The sequence below is a fragment of the Acomys minous genome, assembly GCF_964271855.1.
Source record: "Acomys minous genome assembly, chromosome: 1".
In the NCBI taxonomy this organism is placed as follows: Eukaryota; Metazoa; Chordata; class Mammalia; order Rodentia; family Muridae; genus Acomys; species Acomys minous.
The window spans coordinates 54,506,495-54,526,010 of NC_140483.1; the positions used below are offsets into that span (position 1 = coordinate 54,506,495).

At 44.7% G+C, this 19,516-nt stretch overlaps 1 protein-coding gene across 1 annotated transcript; it reads left to right on the forward strand.

Annotated features, from left to right (window-relative positions):
• Nucleotides 1-10,717: 10,717 nt before the first annotated feature.
• TIMM17A (translocase of inner mitochondrial membrane 17A) lies at nucleotides 10,718-19,199 on the forward strand. Its single transcript, XM_084786677.1, has 6 exons — nucleotides 10,718-10,801; nucleotides 12,489-12,588; nucleotides 13,102-13,165; nucleotides 14,642-14,770; nucleotides 16,899-17,009; nucleotides 18,807-19,199. Exons 1-6 carry the CDS (start codon nucleotides 10,776-10,778, stop codon nucleotides 18,890-18,892), a joined length of 516 nt encoding a protein of 171 aa, XP_084642803.1. The 5' UTR covers nucleotides 10,718-10,775; the 3' UTR covers nucleotides 18,893-19,199.
• Nucleotides 19,200-19,516: the final 317 nt, after the last annotated feature.

The window sequence follows — 19,516 nt, forward strand, 5'->3', positions numbered from 1 at the left end:
TTAACCCGCCAGCCTGAGGCAAGCCCTGTTTAAGAATGGATTTTGCTTTTCTTTCCCTGTCACCTTTCTACTGTATTTGGTAATGTTTGGGGGAGGGAGGGGGACCCAAGTCCCGGCATTTACAATCTCAGAAAAGATGAGGGGCAGCTCTTATAACCGACCCATCTATAACATTCCTTTTTTTTTTTTTTTTTTTTTTTTTTTTTTTTTTTTGCCCAAAGCAAACCTGAAAGTTGAGCATCAGCTGTCCTGATGCCCTGTCACCACTTTTCGAGAGAATAAGAGAATAGGGGTTGGGCGGTATCCTCATTGTGCATACAAACTGAGCACGTGAACAGTGTGTGAGGGAGAGGTGGGATCTGCACAAAGGAGGAAACCCTTAAAGGGCTATCAGTCTCCGAGGCCCTAGGGCTCTTGGGAAGAGGGTTCTAACCTTCCTCAGTTCCCTCCTCTGCAGGGACATCTGAAGACACCCTTCTCTGGGCACACTGAGGAGGAGCCAGCAGGCACCACCCACATATAAATCCAGAGCACAATTTAGCGTGTCTTAAGGGAAATGCAATTCTGGGCCACTGGGAGATACTATTGCAACAGGTCTGGCTTGTTTCATAGAAGGGCTTTCCACTGCTCATCCATCATGCTGCCCTGCGCAAGTCTCAGAGACATTCAATCTCCTGCCCCCCTCCTTCCTGCCACAAAATCCCTTCTAGAAGCCCTGGTGTAACCCATCAGGGTAGATGCTTCGATCTTTCCTGGCATCTCTCCATCCTAAGCCAGAGAGAGGCAGTCACTTGATCAGCATCTGCTGAGTCCAAAGATCATCTAAGACTAAAACTTAGCCATGGCATTTAATGCCCGCTAGTTCAGCTTTAGTTTAAGGCCGAGAGAGGGGCTGGTGCTGGCTGGTGGGACTGGAAGGCAGGAATGAGGCGGGCAAACCCCAAAGGGAGAGTGGAAGAGGGGCTGAGAGAACGCTGGCAGTCGTATTTCAGTCACATGCCGGCCCATCGGTTAATAGCACTTGTCGGACTTGGCTGTGAGGGCGGGTGATGTAACTAAAGATACCATCCAGTGTGAAGCTGCCACTGTGGAGCCCACAGTCAGTAACAATAACTGTGGGGGTCTGACTGTGCAATGTTCCTCACAGCCACACAGATTCCATGCTTGGCCCCGAGCTAGCAGCTCTGTTTGGAATGTTCTAGACTCTTTAGAAAGTGGGTCCTAGCTGGAGGAAGTGGATGAGCAGGGGCAACCTTTTAAAAGTTCTACCTGAGAGCATGCCTTTAATCCCAGCACTCAGGGAGGCAGAGGCAGGCAGAATGCTGAGTTTAAAGTCAGCCTGGTCTACAAAGTCCAGGGCAGCCAAGGTCCGGGTTGTAGGTCCCTTACCCTGTCTCTGCTTCCTGGTGGTCATGAATAGCTCCTGCCACATTCTCCCACTGTCACCATGCTCTGCCTTACCACAGTCTCCAAAGCAAAGAAGCCAAGGACTACGCACAGAAATTCCTGAAACTGTGGGTCAAAATAAATACCCCTCTCTTTACATCTCTATGTCAGGTACTTGGTCACATGATATAAAAGCTGAATGTTGTTATTAAAGAAACAATTTACTTTTTAAAAATAATCTTTTTATTTACCTTTACTTTACATGCATTGGTGTTTTTGTCTGCATGTATGTCTATGTAAGACCATCAGGTCTTGGAGTTACAGACAGTTGTGAGCTGTCATGTGGGTGCTGGGATTTGAACCTGGGTCCTCTGGATGAGCAATCAATCAGTGCCCTTAACCACTGAACCATCTCTCCAGCCCCAAACAAATTATTTCAAGTAATCTGCTAAATAGCTAAGAGTTCGCAAAATGCCTCAAAGGAGAAGTGTAGAAGCCAGGCATGGAGGCACACACCTTTAATCCCAGCAGTTAGGAGCTGAGGTAGGCAGATCAAGGCCAGCCTGGTACATAAAGTGAGTTCCAGGACAGCCAGAGCTATGCAGAGGAAACTCTGTTTCAAAAAACCAAACCAACCAACTAAACAAACAAATAAATATTCTATTATAAGGATATAGAGCGATGGCTCAGCAATTAAGAGCACTGTCTACTCTTCTAGAGGTCTGGAGTCCAATTCCCAGCAACCACATGGTGGCTCACAACCATTTATAATGTGACCTAATGCCCTCTTCTGGCCTGCAGGCATACATGCAGGCTGTACATAATAAAAACAAATAAAAAAAATTTTTAAAGTGCCTCAGAAGAGGATCCACCCATCGGGCCATGATAAAACTTAATAGTTGGGAAAAATACACACACACACACACACACACACACACACACATCTATTATAAGGCAAAGGAAGGTGAATATTTAATTGTAAGATACAAAGAAGCACCTGAAAGCACGGTGAGCCACCATGTGGTTGCCAGGAATTGAACTCAGGACCTCTGGAGGAGCAGTCAGTGCCCTTAACCTCTGAGCCATCTCTCCAGCCCCCACCTGAAGCATGGTAAGAACACTATTCATTAGCACTTGTCGCAGCTTCATATATTTGCCTCCTTTTAAAAAAGATTTATTTGTATTTTATGTATATGAGTGTTCTGCCTGCATTCTGTATGTGAAGCACACTTGTGCCTGGTGCCCTGGAAGTGCGGTTACAGAATTGCAAGGTGCTGGGAGCTGAACCCGGATGCTCTGGAAGAGCAGCTAGTGCTTTGAACCGTTGCTCCAGCCACATATTTCCACTCTTTTTTTTTTTTTAATGGTGGGACTAGAATCTGGCTTGAACCCAGACTTTGCATCTACTTAGTAAGCTTTCTATCACTGAGACATACTCCCAGGCTGTTTTTAACAGTTTAGGGCAGAAATGGGGATTATTTTTCTTGTTTGCTTTTTGAGACAGCCTTACTATGTTGCCTTGGCAGGATTGCAGCTCACTGTATAGACTGGGCTGGCCTCAAAAATCACAGAAATCCACCTTCCTCTGCCTCCTGAGTGCTAAGGTTAAAGGTGTGCACTATCACATTTGATAGCATTTATTTATTTATTTATTTATTTATTTATTTATTTATTTATTTATAGGGCCTCACTATGTAGCTCTGGCTAGCCTGTAACTGTGTAGATCAGGCTGACCTTGAACTCACAGAGACCCTCTTACCTCCTACCTCTGAGATGCTGGGATCAAAGGAGAGTGCTACCCTAACCAACTACCTTTTTTTGCCAATTACTATTTTCTTTCTAAAAGATTATTTTTTAAAACATGTATTTATCTGATCATATATACTAATAATATATATATGTACACACACACACACACACACATACACTCACACACACACATACACAATGCTCTGCCTGCATGTACACCTGCAGGCCAGAAGAGGGCATCAGATCTCATTATAGATGGTTGTAAGCCACCATGTGGTTGCTGGGAATTGAACTCAGGACCTCTGGAAGAGCAGTCAATACTCTAAAAGATTATTTTTAATCATGCATTTGTATGCATGTGCGCATGTATATGTACAGATGGACACAATGCTCATAGTGGTCAGCGATGTTAGATCCACTGGATCTGAAGTTACAGGTGATTGTGAGCCACCCAACATGGCTACCGGGAACTGAACTCAGATCCTCTGGGAGAGCAGCGCCACCAAACCCAGCCCCCTTTTACTTTTTATTCTGAGATTGTCCTCACTAAGTTACCTTCGACTGGCCTGACTCACTCTATAGTCCAGGTAGTCTTTGAGCTTGTGATCCGCCTGCCTCAGACACTTAGGAAGTTGGAAGTTAAGAATGTAGCACCAGGCCTGTGTTACTTTGTTCTGGGTCCTTCTCTCTCCAGCCTACTTTTCTCTTTTGTTCTCTTTCTTCCGGCAGTAACTATCCAGAAGGAGATATTATGTAGAGAGATACAGAGATAATTATAACATTCTTCTCTTAAAAATCTATCAATAATGTTTTTAAATTTCTGTTGTACGGAAAAATAAAAAGAGGCAAAAGGAACTGCTAGGAGACAACACAGGACACGTTAAGTGTGTGGGAAGGAGTCACTGAGCACATTCCTAGGAGACACAGACTCAGATGGGCTGCAGTAGACATGATATTCCTTGCTGCTGCCAAGCTCTCCTTCCTCCTTCCCCCCTCTCTCCCTCCTTTTTTCACTGAGACCAGGTCTCACCATGCAGCCTTGGCTGGCCTGGAACTTAGAGATCTACCTGCCTCCCGAGTGCTGGCGTTAAAGGTGTGTGTCACCATGCCCAACCCTCCCACTAAGTCTCTTGCACTTCCTGACATCTCTCACATCCGTTTCTATGCTCACTGTTGCCTAGAAAAGCGTCTTCTGGAGCTGGGTGATGATGGCGCATGGCTTTGATCCCAGCACCCAGGAGGCAAACACAATCACTCTGAGTTCTAGGCCAGCCTGGTCAAAGAGTGAGTTCCAGGATAGCCAGGGTTACACGGAGAAACCCTGTCTTGAAAAACAAACAAACAAACAAAAAGAGTATCTTCTGGGACCCCAGACTCTGAAGCCCCTTCAGCCATCCTCAACCTGCCCCTCTATTATCTGACAGAGCCTCCTTTCCAGCTTCCTGAGACTCTTTGTGACAAAAATGTTTGCTGTTCCCGGAAGAAGAGGCCAGGCCTGATGCAAATAACTTGGTGAATTGATTTTGGTGACTGTCTCTTCTGAGTCCTGACTTTGCTCTAGGAAAACACTAAAAGACACATATCCATCCTGCATCTAAAGCCTCCAAACTCAAATGGCAGGACTTGTGGCTTCTCAACCAATGGTGGGTCTACACCTACAACCAACAGTGAGTCTACACCTACAACCAACGGTGGGTCTATGCCTACAGCTAATAGTGGGTCTACACTTACAACCAATGGTGGGTCTATACCTACAACCAATGGTGGGTCTACACCTACAACCAATGGTGGGTCTACACTTACAACCAATGGTGGGTCTACACCTACAACCAATGGTGGGTCTACACCTACAACCAATTGTGGGTCTACACTTACAACTAATGGTGGGTCTACACCTACAACCAATGGTGGGTCTACACCTACAACCAATGGTGGGTCTACACCTACAACCAATGGTGGGTCTACACCTACAACCAATGCTGGGTCTACACCTACAACCAATGCTGGGTCTACACCTACAACCAACAGGTCGACACTTACAACCAATGGTGGGTCTACACTTACAACCAATGGTGGGTCTACACCTACAACCAATGCTGGGTCTACACCTACAACCAATGGTGGGTCTACACCTAAAATCCCCATACCTTCTCTGTCTCATGCTCCACAGTTCCAGACTGTGGCTCTTCAGTGTGACTCAACCTGAAATCTTTGCATCCCTGGAAACCCAGGCTCCTGATACTGCTCACAGATTGAGAATCTGTTCTTGAAAAATACTATAGCTGTGGCCAGAGGATGTTGGAACCCATAGCCCCAGAATATATAGCCTCCTTCAGTCTTCGTAGTCAAGGACCACAATAATTGTCCAAGCTGAGAGAGAGAGAGAGAGAGAGAGAGAGAGAGAGAGAGAGAGAGAGGTGCTTCTAGCCCCAGTCAAAAATGTGGAGGGACACTTAGCATCTACAATCAAATAGACTAATACTTCAGTGTACTTTTAGAATTAAAAAAAAAATCATTGAAAGCTGGGCATACTGGTGCACACTTTAGTCTCAGCACTTGGAAGACACAGGTAGGTGGATCTCAGTGAGTTCCAGGCCAATCTGGTCTACAACAAAGCAAAATCCAGGACAGCCAGAGCTGTAACACAGAGAAACCATGTCTTGGGGGGTGGGGTGGGGGTAGAGTTATTGTTTTGATTTTTTTTATCAAGATAGGTCTCGTTATGTAGCCCTGGGTTACCTAAAACTCACTAGTCAGGCTGGCTTTAAACTCTGAGATCCATCTGAGTTCAAGGCCAGCCTGGTCTACTTAGTGAGTTCCAGAACAGCCAGGGCTACACAGAGAAACCCTGTCTTAAAAACAAACAAACAAACAAAACAATAAACAAAATCCTCTAGGGGCTGGAAAGCTGGCTCAGTGCTTACGAGCTCTTCCAGAGGAGCTGAGTTCAATTCCCAGAACCCACATGGCAGCCCACAACTATCTGTAACTCCAGTTCCAAGAGATCCAACACCTTCATACAAGCAAAACTCCAATGCACATAAGATAAAAATAAATAAATCATTGGAAAAAAGAAAAAACAAAACAGAATCTCAGATATCCACCTGCCTCTGTCTCTTTAGTGCTGATATTAAAGATGTGCACTAACAAGCAGGCCCTTAAGTGGCTTTTCAAGAGGGTGGATGACCCCAAGAAAGTCACATTCTCATGAACACAGAGTGGCAGTATAGTATGGCAGGTGAGACTGGCTCTGGAGTCAAATGACACTGGGCTCAAATCTGAGACGTGTAACCTGTGTAAGTTGTTTAACTTCTCTGAGCCTTCGGGAATGGAAAATGTAGGTGCTAAGAGCATTTACCTTTTTCCTTTAGAGGAAAAAAACCTTGAGGAGGATCTACCACATAGTTATGGAGTGAATGTAGGTTTCTTTTCATTTCCTTTTCCTTTTTTTTCTTTTTTTTTATCTTATTTTTTATTTATATGTTTATTTATTTGGTTATGTGTTACTGAAAATTGAATCCAGGGCTGTGTGCCTCCAGGGAGGCAAGGGTTTCAGTCTTCTTCCTCCTCCTCCTCCTCTTCCTCTTCCTCACCACTACCACCATTATCGGTTTTAAAAAACTGATTTATTTGTTTTGTTTTATGAGAATGTATACAGGTGCTCACACATAGGTGGAGGTCAGAGCTTGAGGGACTCAGTTCTCTCCTTCCACATGTGGGTTCTGGGATCGAACTCAGGTTGTTTGGCTTGGCAAGAGCCTCTTTTCTCTGAAGCATCTTGCTCATCCTATTTTGGTATGTTTGGTTTTTCTAAAGATTTCTTTCTTAAAAAAAAAAATATTTATTTATTACGAGCACAATGTTCTGCCCGCATGTGTGCCTCCCCACCAGAAGAGGGCACCAGATCTCACTATAGATGGTTGTGATCTACCATGTGGTTGCTGGGAATTGAACTCAGAACCTTTGGAAGACCAGGTAGTGCTCTTAACCTCTGAGCCATCTCTCCAGGCCCCAAGATTTCTTTCTTATTTTTTGTTTACGTGTTTATTTTTTGTGCCTGCATGAGTTTACATGCACCATGTGTGTGTGCAGGTGCCTAAGAGGAGGCCAGAGGGTGTTGGTGATAAAAGATATCTGATGTGGGTGCTGAAAACTGAATATGGGCCTTCTGCAAGTCTACCGTGTTTGGTGAAACAGGGCCTCATGTAGCCCAGACCAATCTCAAGTTTTCTCTTAGTGTGTGACATCACACCTGGCCTTTTAAAATGTGTGTCTGGGTGGGTTTTTGTTCTTGTTTGTTTTTTGAGAACAGGGTCTTCCTATGTAGCACTGGCTGACCTGGTACTCAATATGTAGATCAGGCTGGCCTCGAACTCACAGTGAATTCACTTGCCTTTGCCTTTCAATTGCTGGGATTAAAAGTGTGCACCACCAGGTCGGGTCCCTTTTAAAATTCTGATACAAGGTCTTACTAAGTTGCTCCTTGAACCTGGGATCCTCTGGATTCAGCCTCTCAAGTCGCTGGGATTGCATGCCTGTGCCATCAGCATGGCATTAAGGATGCTATCCAAAATCATGTATGGAAAGTGTAACAGCATCAGACATGCAGGAAGCATTGAGTAATACTTGCTATTACAAGTCATATCGTTGTGTGACACACGCACACATTTGTAGTCATTTCTGCTGAACTGAAGCATTCTCCCTTAGAGGGAAGATTCAAGAAGAAAGCTAAGAGCTGGGCATGGTGGCACATGCCTTTAATCCCAGCATTCGGGAGGCAGAGGCAGAGGCAGAGGCAGAGGCAGAGGCAGAGGCAGATGGATCGTTGTGAGTTCGAGGCCAGTTTGGTCTACAAAGTGAGTACAGGACAGCCAAGGCTACACAGAGAAACTCTGTCTCAAAAAACAAAACAAACAAACAAAAATGAACAACAAAAAGAAAAAAGCCAAGAGTGGTGGGCACAGGCTTTTATTCCCATCAAAGGTAGATGCAAACACTTTGATTATCTTTGGACCCAAGTTAATGTTCTAGGCCCAGAACAAAGCATGGAGATAGAGGAATTCTCCCCGTTCCTCCTCGCTGCTGACTCATCTAATCTAATCTACTCCTGTTTTGGATTCGATTTACATACATGGCTATCCTGGTTCTTAGGCCTCTGTCTTCAGATGGAATTACAATACCAGCTTTCCTGGGTCTATAGTTTGCAGATACAGAGACCATGGGCCTTTCCAGCCTCTGCAATCACATTTGTCAATTCATCATCCTATCTATCTATCTATCTATCTATCTATCTATCTATCATCTGCCTTTCTATCTATATACCTGCCTACTATTGGTTCTGTTTCTCTGCAGAACCTGACCATTGCTGGTGATCGAGTCAAAGGAACCAACCACATAAAAGATAGATGCATAAACATATTGACCCCCAGGCAGATGAGAACGGCTATGAGCAAAGGACAGCGCTCCCAGCAAACACACAGTTCCTGTAGGAAGCAAAAGAACATGGTCAGAGCTCAGCGTGTTTCTGGATCCATATTACAGGATGTCAGGCTTGTTTCATGGATGCTGGGGTCCAAACTCCTGTCCTCAAAATTAGAACTATCTCTCCATCTCCAGTCCTTTTTTAAAAAAAATTATTATTATTATTATTTTTTTTTTTGGTTTTTTTGAGGCAGGGTTTCTGTGGAGCCTTGGCTGTCCTAGACTGCCTGCCTCTGCCTCCCGAGTGCTGGGATTAAAGGCATGCACCACCACACCTGGCCTCCAGTCCTGTTTTTAAGATAACTTCAAACATTAAAGCATCCCAAGTATCAGATTTCACTACAATGCTTACATCTTCTCTGTGTACTTGAGTACCATGGCAACATGGAGGTCGCAGGACATAGGAGCTGGTGCTTTCCTTCCCACCGTGTGCGTTCTGAGGATCGAACTCAGGTCAGCAGACTCAGCTGCAAGCACCTTTACTCACCGAGCCATTTAGTCAGACTGTGTTTTGTTTTGTTTGAGAAGACTGCCTTAAATAGCCCAGGATAGCCTTGAACTTGCTTTGTAAGTGGGGATGCACTTGAACTTGTGGCCCTCTTGTCTCGACCTCTCATGCTGAGATTACAGGCACGCACCACACCCAGCTCTAGATGACTACTTTGGAGACATTTTATTGCTGTTCTGTAGCTCTATGGAGGAATGACCTTTATCGTATTCTATCGTTTCTCATATTGACTTTCCTATAAAATAAGTACCTATATTTATAAAATAATAAGAGCCATGAGTATTTTGCCTGTGCTATGTCTGTGTATCTCAAGTGGGCCCGGTGCCTTCAGAGGCCAGAAAAAGGTTAAGCTCTCCCTGGAACTGGAGTTACAGATAATTGTGAGCTGCCATGTGGGTGCTGGGAACTGAACCCCAGTCCTCTAGAAGAGCAGTCAGTGCTCTTGACTGCTGTGCCATCTCTCTAGCCCCAAGTATGTACAGTTAAAAAAAAGGGGGGGCATAATGAAGAGGAGCTCCCTTCATAGCTGGCACATGACTGGGTTTTCCTAATAGTAGCTAAACATAAGCTGACGGAACTTCATACTTTGAGTCTCACGTGTCCCAGGCTGGCACTGAACTCTCTATCCAGCTGAGGGTATGGCCATGAGCTGTAGCGCCCCCTCACTGTGTGCCTCCACACCAGGCTGTGTGATGCTGGGGGCCTGACTTACGGTTTTGTGCGTGCTAGGCAAGCCTTCTACCAACTTAGGTATTGTCCCTAGCCCTATGTGTAGTCTCTTTTCCTGGGCCAAACATAACTCATTCTTTCTGGGTATCCTTTGTGAGGAGGCATGGAAGACGGTCCTGTATCAACGACCCCCAAAAAATCAATGGTCTCAAATTGGTCATGGCCTCTGAAATGATACTAGTAGCTCGATTTCATGAACACTTATTTCCCGGCTGGCGAGATGGCTCAGTGGGTGAAGGGGTCGTTGTCAAGCCCGATAACGTCAGTACTGCAGGATGTCCTCAGACCTCTATGCGTCCACCATCTCCCATATACAAATATATAAATAAGTGTAATAAAAATAAGTTTTATTAAAAAAAACTTATCTATTAAATTCCAGACACTCTGACTATAAAGTTCTGTCCAACAAGAGGTACCTATATTTGCTAAAGATCCACCGTTCACGGCAAATTAAGTAGCACTATTAACAAATAGCTGACAACAAAAGTACTTTTCTCTCTCTCTCTCTCTCCTCTTCTCTTCTCTCTCTTCTCTTCTTCTTCTTTCTCTCTCTCTCCCTCCCTCCCTCCCCCCCCCCCTCTCTCGGCCACCTGGTCTACAGAGCGAGTTCCAGAACAGTTAAACAGAGAAACCCTGTCTGGGGCGGGGTGTGTGTAAAAAAGAGTCGCATTTATCTCAGGCAAGGAGCTAACCTGAACGCTGTGACTCAGTACTCGGAATCCTCGTAACCTTCCCTGACCTGACTGGAGAAGCAGGTACAGTGTGCGCTCCGGGTCTACTCCGAGTCGCGATTGCTATTGGCTGCGGCAGGAAGCGATGACCCAATCCCCGTCTACTAACACGCCTCCTCCTAGGATCACTTCCGCCACAGGGATCATTTCCGCTCAGTGTGCCCGGCACTCTCGCGCGGGCTGGAGGCAAGATGGAGGAATACGCGAGAGAGCCGTGGTGAGCTGCCGCCGCCGCCCTTGCCCCTTATCTCCCCTCTGCCCGCAGTGGTCAGAGTTCGAGGTGCAAGCGGAGCTCCGCGCGGCTCAGCGCCGAGGGCTGGGCAGCTGTGGGTGGTGCGCATGAGAGTGACCAAGGTGGCTTTTTAGCGCAGTGTGCTAGGACCCAGCACCCCTGTGACCTTGTGGGGCATAGGGAGGAGGTCCAATGTTGGGCTTGGTGGAGCTTTGGAACCTCCTCCCCATGGCAGGTGTTTTGGACCTTGTGCGGAGACAATAGTGAGCCCCTCTGCCTTGCTGAGATGACCTTGAACACGTCCCTAGGCCTCGCTTTGCTCAGTTCCTGCCTCGACGGAGGAAGTGTAGATCTCTTGAGTGTCATACTTGAGGTCTTATTAGTATGGTCATACGTGCTCCCAGGATAGGCATTTCAAAAAGAGTACACCACATACCCAAAGTCCAAGGGGTCAGGCAGGATGAGCTCCTTGTAGCCTGGAGCAGCTTTTACTGCTTGAAATTCCCGGAGAAAAAGGGAGATAAATTACTGTGTGAAAAATAGGAAGATATGAGCTGCATGGCTCAGAAAAGCCACGAACAGAAATAAGTACATTCATTAACCGTTTATTAAGTGAAGGCTGTGTGCTTGTGTCAAGGACTAAACAGGCATAGAAAGATGGCTGTAAACACATTCAATAGCTATTCAATCTCAAGTTGTGTAATAGCTAATGAATCTCAAGTAGTTTATATAAAGCCTCAGGGGTCACAAGCAAATAATCAAGTCTTAAATAGATAGGTTAATCTGATTTTGCTTTGCTTTTGTTTATAAACGAGAAAGAGTCAGGGTATCCTCAAATTGTGTGCCTGCCTGGAACAGGACAGCCAAGGCTACACAGAGAAACCCTGTCTCAAGCCCCACCCTCCCCCAAGAAAGCTGTTTTGAACTTAGTTATCCTGAAAAGACTTCAGACTGTAGAGCTGTGTCTGCAGCCAGTGAGTCTCCAGCTTTAGCCAGGATCATACTCTGATTTTCTAGAAACTGAACCAATATTGTTGATTACAGTATAAATTCATTTTATTTTACTTGCTTTTTATAGTGCCTAGCTTGGAACAGACTTAAGATAAATTGTCGTGAGTGAGTACAATGCTGGGTATGTTGGGATGGACCTGGTGTCTCAGGAAAAAGGCCAGGCAATTTTTTTTTTTTTTTTTTTTTTTTTTTTTTTTTTTTTTGGTTTTTCGAGACAGGGTCTTTTTTTGTTAGCCTTGGCTGTGAGGCAATTTAGATACCATGCTACCATTCTGTTTAAAAGGCATGTGACTGGTAAATTCTTCTAATTTTGGAAATTTGAGGCTGAATAGCTATGGGTGTGTTTAGCTTTTTTGGTTTTGGTTTTGGTTTTCAAGACAGGGTTTCTCTATGTAGCCTTGGCTGACCTGGACTTGCTTTGTGGACCAGGCTGGCCTCGAACTCACAGTGGTTTACCTGCCTGTGCCTCCCGAGTGCTGAGATTAAAGGTATGTGCCACCACTGCCCAGCTGTGTTTAGTATTCTTGTTCCTATTTTACAAGCTGAAAGTTTATTGGTTGCTATGGTACCTATTGCATCCCTTCATATATTAAGAAAAAAAAAAGTCTTATGGTTTATGAATGAGAAATAATGTCATCTTTTCCACCCTTTCTGTTTTTAGCCCTTGGCGAATTGTGGATGACTGTGGCGGTGCCTTTACCATGGGTACCATAGGTGGTAGTATCTTTCAAGCCTTCAAAGGTTTTCGAAATTCTCCAGTGGTGAGTGAGAGACTGGTCTTATTTTATCTTCACTGGAAGCCAGGGCTGGTTGATAATATTGTGGGTTAGAAATTATTATCATCATCATCATCATCATCATCATTATTATTATTTGTGTTTATGTGTTTTGCCTGCATGTATGCCTGGTGCCTATGTATCAGATCCCCTGAAATTGGAGTTACAGACAGTTGTGAGCTGCCATCTGGGTGCTGGGAAATGATCCTGGGTCCTCTGGAAGAGCAGTAAATGCTCTTAACCTCTGAGCCATCTATCCAGCCCTATTTTATTTTATGTATATGGATGCTTTGTCTGTATGAATGTCTGTGCACTGTGTGCATAGAGGCCAAAAGAAGGCATTAGATCTTCAGGCACTGGAGTTAGACTGTTGTGAGATGCAGTGTAGATGCCGGGAATCCTCTGGAAAAGCAGCCAGTACTCTCAACCACTGAGGTGTCTCCCCAGCCCCTAATGTATTCTTACATTTTAGACTGCTTCCTTTTGTTTTTGTTATAGGGAGTAAACCACAGACTCCGAGGGAGTTTGACAGCTATTAAAACCAGGGCTCCACAGTTGGGAGGTAAGAGGAATGCTTCCGTTGATACAGACCTCTGCTGCTTACCTGGACATGGGCTATACCTGTCAGTCTGCCTGTCTGCCCTTCCTTCCCTTCCTTCATTCTTCCCCACGCTGGACTCAAACTCAAGATCTTCTTGCCCCAGTTTCCTGGGTGCAAAGATCACAGGAGTTCAGCCAGCAGGTTTTATTTTTCCTCTTTGTCTGTTAGTGATTTCCATTTGCTCTGCTTGTCAGTAGCCGTGCGAGTGATTGTTGCTTTGTGTGGAAAGTTAAACTGGATTCTTATATTGTAAAAATCTTGTTTCCGTCATTCAGATATCCAATTTTAACATGTCTTAGAGTTTCTATCCAAAAGGAAACACCATGAATAGATACTCAGTCCCCCCACCAAGGAATTGCAACCCCCACACACACTGTCTTAGAGGGTAAAGACAAAGTGATTTGGCCTCCTGTGTGCTGGCTCCACCGAGGTTGTTTGTATGCCTCTTCAACACGTGCTGTGATGGCCAGAAAAGCTGGCTTTCTTTATGTTCGTGTTAGTGATCGTCAGAGTAGACACTCTGACACTTAATGAAGAAAGGAAAAATAAAATTATGAGAGGAAGGAAACAGGATTCTTTGTGTTGAAGTACTGTTTAAACAAAGGTGTGGCATGGCGGTGGTGGCGCACACCTTTAATCCCAGCACTTGGGAGGCAGAAGCAGGTGGATCGCTGTGAGTTCGAGGCCAGCCTGGTCTACAAAGAGAGTCCAGGACAGCCAAGGTTACACAGAGAGACTCTGTCTTGAAAAAAAACAAAAACAAAGGTGTGTTATTCTAAAAGAGTGGCTTACGTGTTTTCAGCCATTTGTAGCTTCTTTTAGGCCTACATATCTATTCATTTTAGTTTGTTTTATGGTGCAGGTGGTTAAGTACAGGCCTTTGTATATGCTAGGCAAGAGCTGTATTGCTAAGTTAAATCTAGCCTCTGGATTTTGTTTTTTTCCCTCCTCTTCTCTCCCCACACCACCACCTTTCAGAAATGTTAGAGATCTTGCTAATTTTTTTAAGATGTATTTTTATTTATGTTGCATGCATTTCTGTGTGTCTGCCACATGTATGTAGGTCCCACGGAGGCCAGAAGAGGTTTTGAGATCCCCTGGAGCGGGGGTTACAGGTGGTTGTGAGCCAACTGAAGTGGGTGGTGGGAACCAAACTCAAGTCTTCTGCAAGGTCAGCAAGCCCTTTTCACCCCTGAGCCGTTTCTCCCACTCCAAGATACTTTGACGTAAGCTTGAAGCACCATGGTGAGAGCACGCTGAGAGTGTGGGTGTGGACCCCCAAAGGCAACTGCTTCCTCTTCCCGCTCTCCCCTGAGATGGGATCATTAGATAACCCAGGCTGGCTTCAAAGCAAACTTACTTCACTATAGTATTTTATTTTAAGACAAAAAAGAAATTTAGGTAGTTGTTTTCTGTTTGTTTCTATTGGTAAAACAGGAAGCTTTGCCGTTTGGGGAGGACTGTTTTCCATGATTGACTGTAGCATGGTTCAGATAAGAGGCAAAGAAGACCCCTGGAACTCCATCACCAGCGGTGCCTTAACAGGAGCCATCCTGGCAGCAAGAAGTAAGTGAGCATTGCTAAATTTGGTATAGAATGGATATTTATGGTGATCTGAGAAGTCATAAGAGTAAAGAAGTATGGGGTTGTTTTAAAATGTATCATTACTACATTGTTTATGCTTATGTGTGAGCATGTGCGCCACATGAGGTCAGAGGGCAGTTTGCAGGAGCTGCTTCCCCTTCTACCACTTGAGTTCCGGGAACTGAATTCAGAGCCTGCTGATTCCACACCCCGGTTCCACCCCATCAGACCCCTGCTTGGGTGTTTGGTGACAGGGTCTCGTGTGATCCAGGATGGCCTTGAATACCTTACCCTTTTGCCTCTGTTCTCAAGTTCTCGGATGACAGGTGTGTGCCCCTTGGAGAACAGTTTCTACTGATGTATTACCTGTGTGACTGGTGGGATGCCAGACTCTTTGTGCTGTAATTTTCTAAGTTCTCCTGAACACACACAGCTGTTAGGAGTCAAGGTGATCCTCTGCAACTTCAGGACAGAGGCTTAGACTGAAGTTTCAAAGCTCATCTTATACAAGCCCAGGCATTAATAGTAAATAAATTGATGCCGGGTATGATGTCACATGCCTTTAATCCGGACACTCATGAGGCAGAGGCAGGTGGATCTCTGTGAGTTCCAGGACAGTCTGGTCTACAAAGTGAGTCCAGGGCAGCCAAGGATACATAGAGAAGCCCTGTCTCAACACACACACCCCAAATAGTAAATAAATTTTCTCTATTGCATTAATTTAGTGTGTGTGCGTGTGTGAGAGAGAGAGGCAGACAGACAGACACGGGTGGGGAGGGGGGAGAGTGTGTGTCAGAGGACAGCTTGTGGAGTGGTTCTTTTCCTTCTGTCTTATGGGCCCCAGGGTTGAATTCAGGACATTGGGCTTGGTGACAAGCATCTTTTCCTACTGAACCATCTGGCTGGCCCAGAAGTAAATATTTTATACTTATGGACTATATGATCTTGTTTGTTGGTTGGTTTTGTTTTCGTTGGATTTGAGACTGGTTCTTACCATTTAGCCTTGGTTTGCCTGGATCTTACTATGTAGATCAGGCTGGCCTCAAACTCAGAGTTCTGCCTGCCTCTGCTTCTCAGTGCTGGGGTTAAGACATGTGCCACACTGCCGGTGTATTATATGATCTGATGCTAGTAAGGCATGTGAGCATACCTCAGTAATGCAAACATGCAAGAACACGGCTGTGGTCCAATAAAGCTTTTATACTGCTTACTCTCTAATGTATGATAAGACACCATAACCAAGGCAATATATAGAAGAAAGTTTATTTGGGTCTTACGGTTTCCGAGGGTTAGGGTGTTGTGGGACCCTGGTGACCCTTCATCCATAAAAGTAAAGACACCAAGACCTTCTAATATTTCAAAGCTTAGGCCTTAGCTGGGCAGACTCTGAACTAGCTTATCTAAGTTAACTTGACCACCGGCCTCATCCAGCCACAAGGCTAGCTACACCTTCCAGGCCCATAGTCACGCCCATTTTTTCCTCATGTCTCCTGGTGAAAAAGCCTTCCTCTTTCTTCCTCCCAGAGCTCGTTTCTCCTTACTAGGCAATCCTGCCTTCATAGTCTCTCTCTCTCTGCCCAGCTACTGCTGTCAGCAACCTTCTACTAACCAATCAGGGATAATTGGGGAGCATTTCCTCACATCACATGGATACAGGAGATGCTTCAACTTTCATAACAGTGTGCATGGCAGGGCAGTAACAGATCTCAGGGCACTGAAATCAGCATCTGAAAACCCAGTGCACAAGACCCTTTTCCAACATTAGGGTCCCTGGTGGTGGAGCAGAGCTAGTAGGTAGCAGGTGGCTAGGTCGGCACACATCTCAATCCTTGAGCACTCGGAGGATGGCGTAAGTCTTTGGAAATCTCAAAGCCCACTCACCCTCAGTGACCACATAGGAACACAGTATTCAAACACTTGAGCCTATGGGGCCATCTCATTCAAACTATCACAGCTTTGCTTGAAAATTTAAAAAGGCCGTGGGCTGGAGTTGACCTCTCAGCCGTGTTTGGTGGGTGTGGGTCTTGGACAGTGAAAGAGTTTAAGAATGAGAGAAACATAAAACTGTATGCCTTTCCTTTAAAGTAAGCTTTGTTCTTAATGTCTTCAGATGGACCGGTGGCCATGGTTGGGTCAGCTGCGATGGGTGGCATTCTCCTAGCTTTAATTGAAGGAGCTGGTATCTTGTTGACAAGATTTGCCTCTGCACAGTTTCCCAATGGTAAGTCCTCTTCCTCCTTAGTGTTCTAAGTTCATACACGTGGGAATGGTTCCCTGACATTTAGAAATGATGTATTTTGTTTGGTAAAATGAAGTACTTAGTGATTTTTACTTTAGGTATTAATATACTATTCATATTATTTGAGCCTATGATAACCTCGAAAGCTAGTTTCAAAAGTAATAGGTGGTTGGGGCTGGAGAGATGGTTCAGAGGTTAAGAGCACTGACTGCTTTTCCAGAAGGACCAGGGTTCAATTCCCAGCACCCACATGGCAGCTCACAACTGTCTGTAACTGAAATATCTGATACCCAGAGACATACATGCAGGCAAAATACTAATGCACGTAAAATAAAAATAAATAAATAATTTTTTAAAAAAAGTAATAGGTGGTGGCTAAAGAAATGGCTCAGTAATTACAAGCACTTGCTGATTTTGCAGATGATCCAGGTTCAGTTCGGCACCCGCTTTGGTTATTCACAACTGCTTATAACTCCTCTCCAGGTCCAAGCAGATCTCATGACCTCTCCTGGCCTAAGCAGGCACATGCACATACACAGAAATGTTTACAAAACATCAAAAAGATACATAAGGTCATTTAAGTTTTGTGACCATAATTTTAAATGGATACTAAACTACGGGTCAAGAGAGGCTGGAATACTTGCTGCTCCTTGACAAGACCCAAGTTCAGTTTCTAGCATTCGCATTGAGTGGTTCACAACTTCCTGTAACTCCAGTCCCGGGGCTGGCTTCCATATACCTGCATGCACCTACACAGACACACATACAGGTAAATTTAAAAATGTTAAGCTTTAAAAATGTATCCAGAGTGATGGCTCAGTGGTTAAAGCTCTTGACTGCTCTTACAGAAGACCAACATTCAGTTCTCAGTACACTCATAGCTCACAGCTGCCTACAGCAGTTTCTGGCTTCTGCAGGCTCCTGCACACTGGTGTACACACATACTCATAAAATAAAATGAATTCTTAGGGGCTATAGAGATAGCTCAGCGGTTAAGAACACTGGCTGCATTTCCAGAAGACCCAGGTTCAATTCCCAACACCCACATGGAAGCTCACAACTGTCTGTAACTCCAGTTTTAGAGGATCTATCAATCTCACACAGACATATATGTAGGCAAAACATCAATGCACATAAAAATAAATAAACTTTAAAAAATAATAAATTAAAATTTAAAAATATATTAAGAAACAGGAGACTTAACACTGGGCGGTGGTGGCACAGCACTCTGGAGGCAGAGGCAGGTGGATCACTGTGAGTTTGAGGCCAGCCTGGCCTACAAAGCCAGTCCAGGACAGCCAAGGAGACACAGAGAAACCCTGTCTCAAAAAACAAACAAAAAAATAAAAATAAAAAAAAAAACCAGACTTTTGGGTTTTGTTGTTTTGTTTGTTTTTGTTTGTCTATTTGTTTTCCAGCCTTAATCCAGGGAAATTTATCGTAGCAATCAGTTTAAACACTACCATGCCTAGGCTGAGGTTGTGGCTCAATTGGTAGAGTATTTGGGAGCATGTACAAAGCCCTGGGGTCACTCTTCAGCAACAGATAAAACAGGATGGTTCACACACTGTAACCCTGGTACTTGAGAAGTGGAGGCAGGAGGAAAGTTCGGGATCACCCTTGTCCCTGTGGCAAGGTCAAGGCCAGCCTGATAAAGACATTCAGACTGTAACTGGGGTGTAGCACAACTGTTTAAGTTGGTTTCATTTCTTTTCTGCACAGGCATACTGTTTAATTGGGTCTATTCTTTTAAAAATCCCCTTTCCATCTTAATTGCAGGCCCTCAGTTTGCTGAAGACCACTCCCAGTTGCCTTCAAGCCAGTTACCGACCTCACCCTTTGGAAACTACCAACAGTATCAGTAGGACTTTTCCCCAGGATCCTGTACCTGGGTAAACTGTAGTTTTGTAGTCTCAGAAGATCACATTACAGTCTGTTGAAAGCCTTAGATGGGGCAACAGTGACCAAGCGGGCCGCAAAGAGACATTTGGCACATTTTTCTATTTAAGAGACTCAGAGGGAAGAAATGATACTGATTTTATTTATTCATGCGTGGACTGCATTTATGATCAAAATAAATGTCTAATACCATGTAAAGAATGTATACGTGCTTCGAAGATACAGGACCAAAGGCCAAATAACAGTGAATCATGACCATCATTTCCTTCGGAACTTCTCTGCCTGGTGTCTTGTGTACAGTTACTCAGACGATAAAAGGCTCCTGGGCCTTACTTACCCTTTGCTTTCAAAAGTTATAGAGTTCTGCCTTCCGTACTAAGTGTACTTCAGATAATGCACGTGTATGCCAACCTTCATCTTACTTGAACTATATGTGGGCTGGATTATGTAATCAGCATGAATCACCACAGGAAACGATTTTAAGGATTGAAAGATACACCTCCTGTTCATCCTTTGCTTTGAAAGCAAAGTGCTATCTTGGTTTAGCATGGGTCAGTTAGCCGGACAAAGTGCACACTTTTAATCCCAGA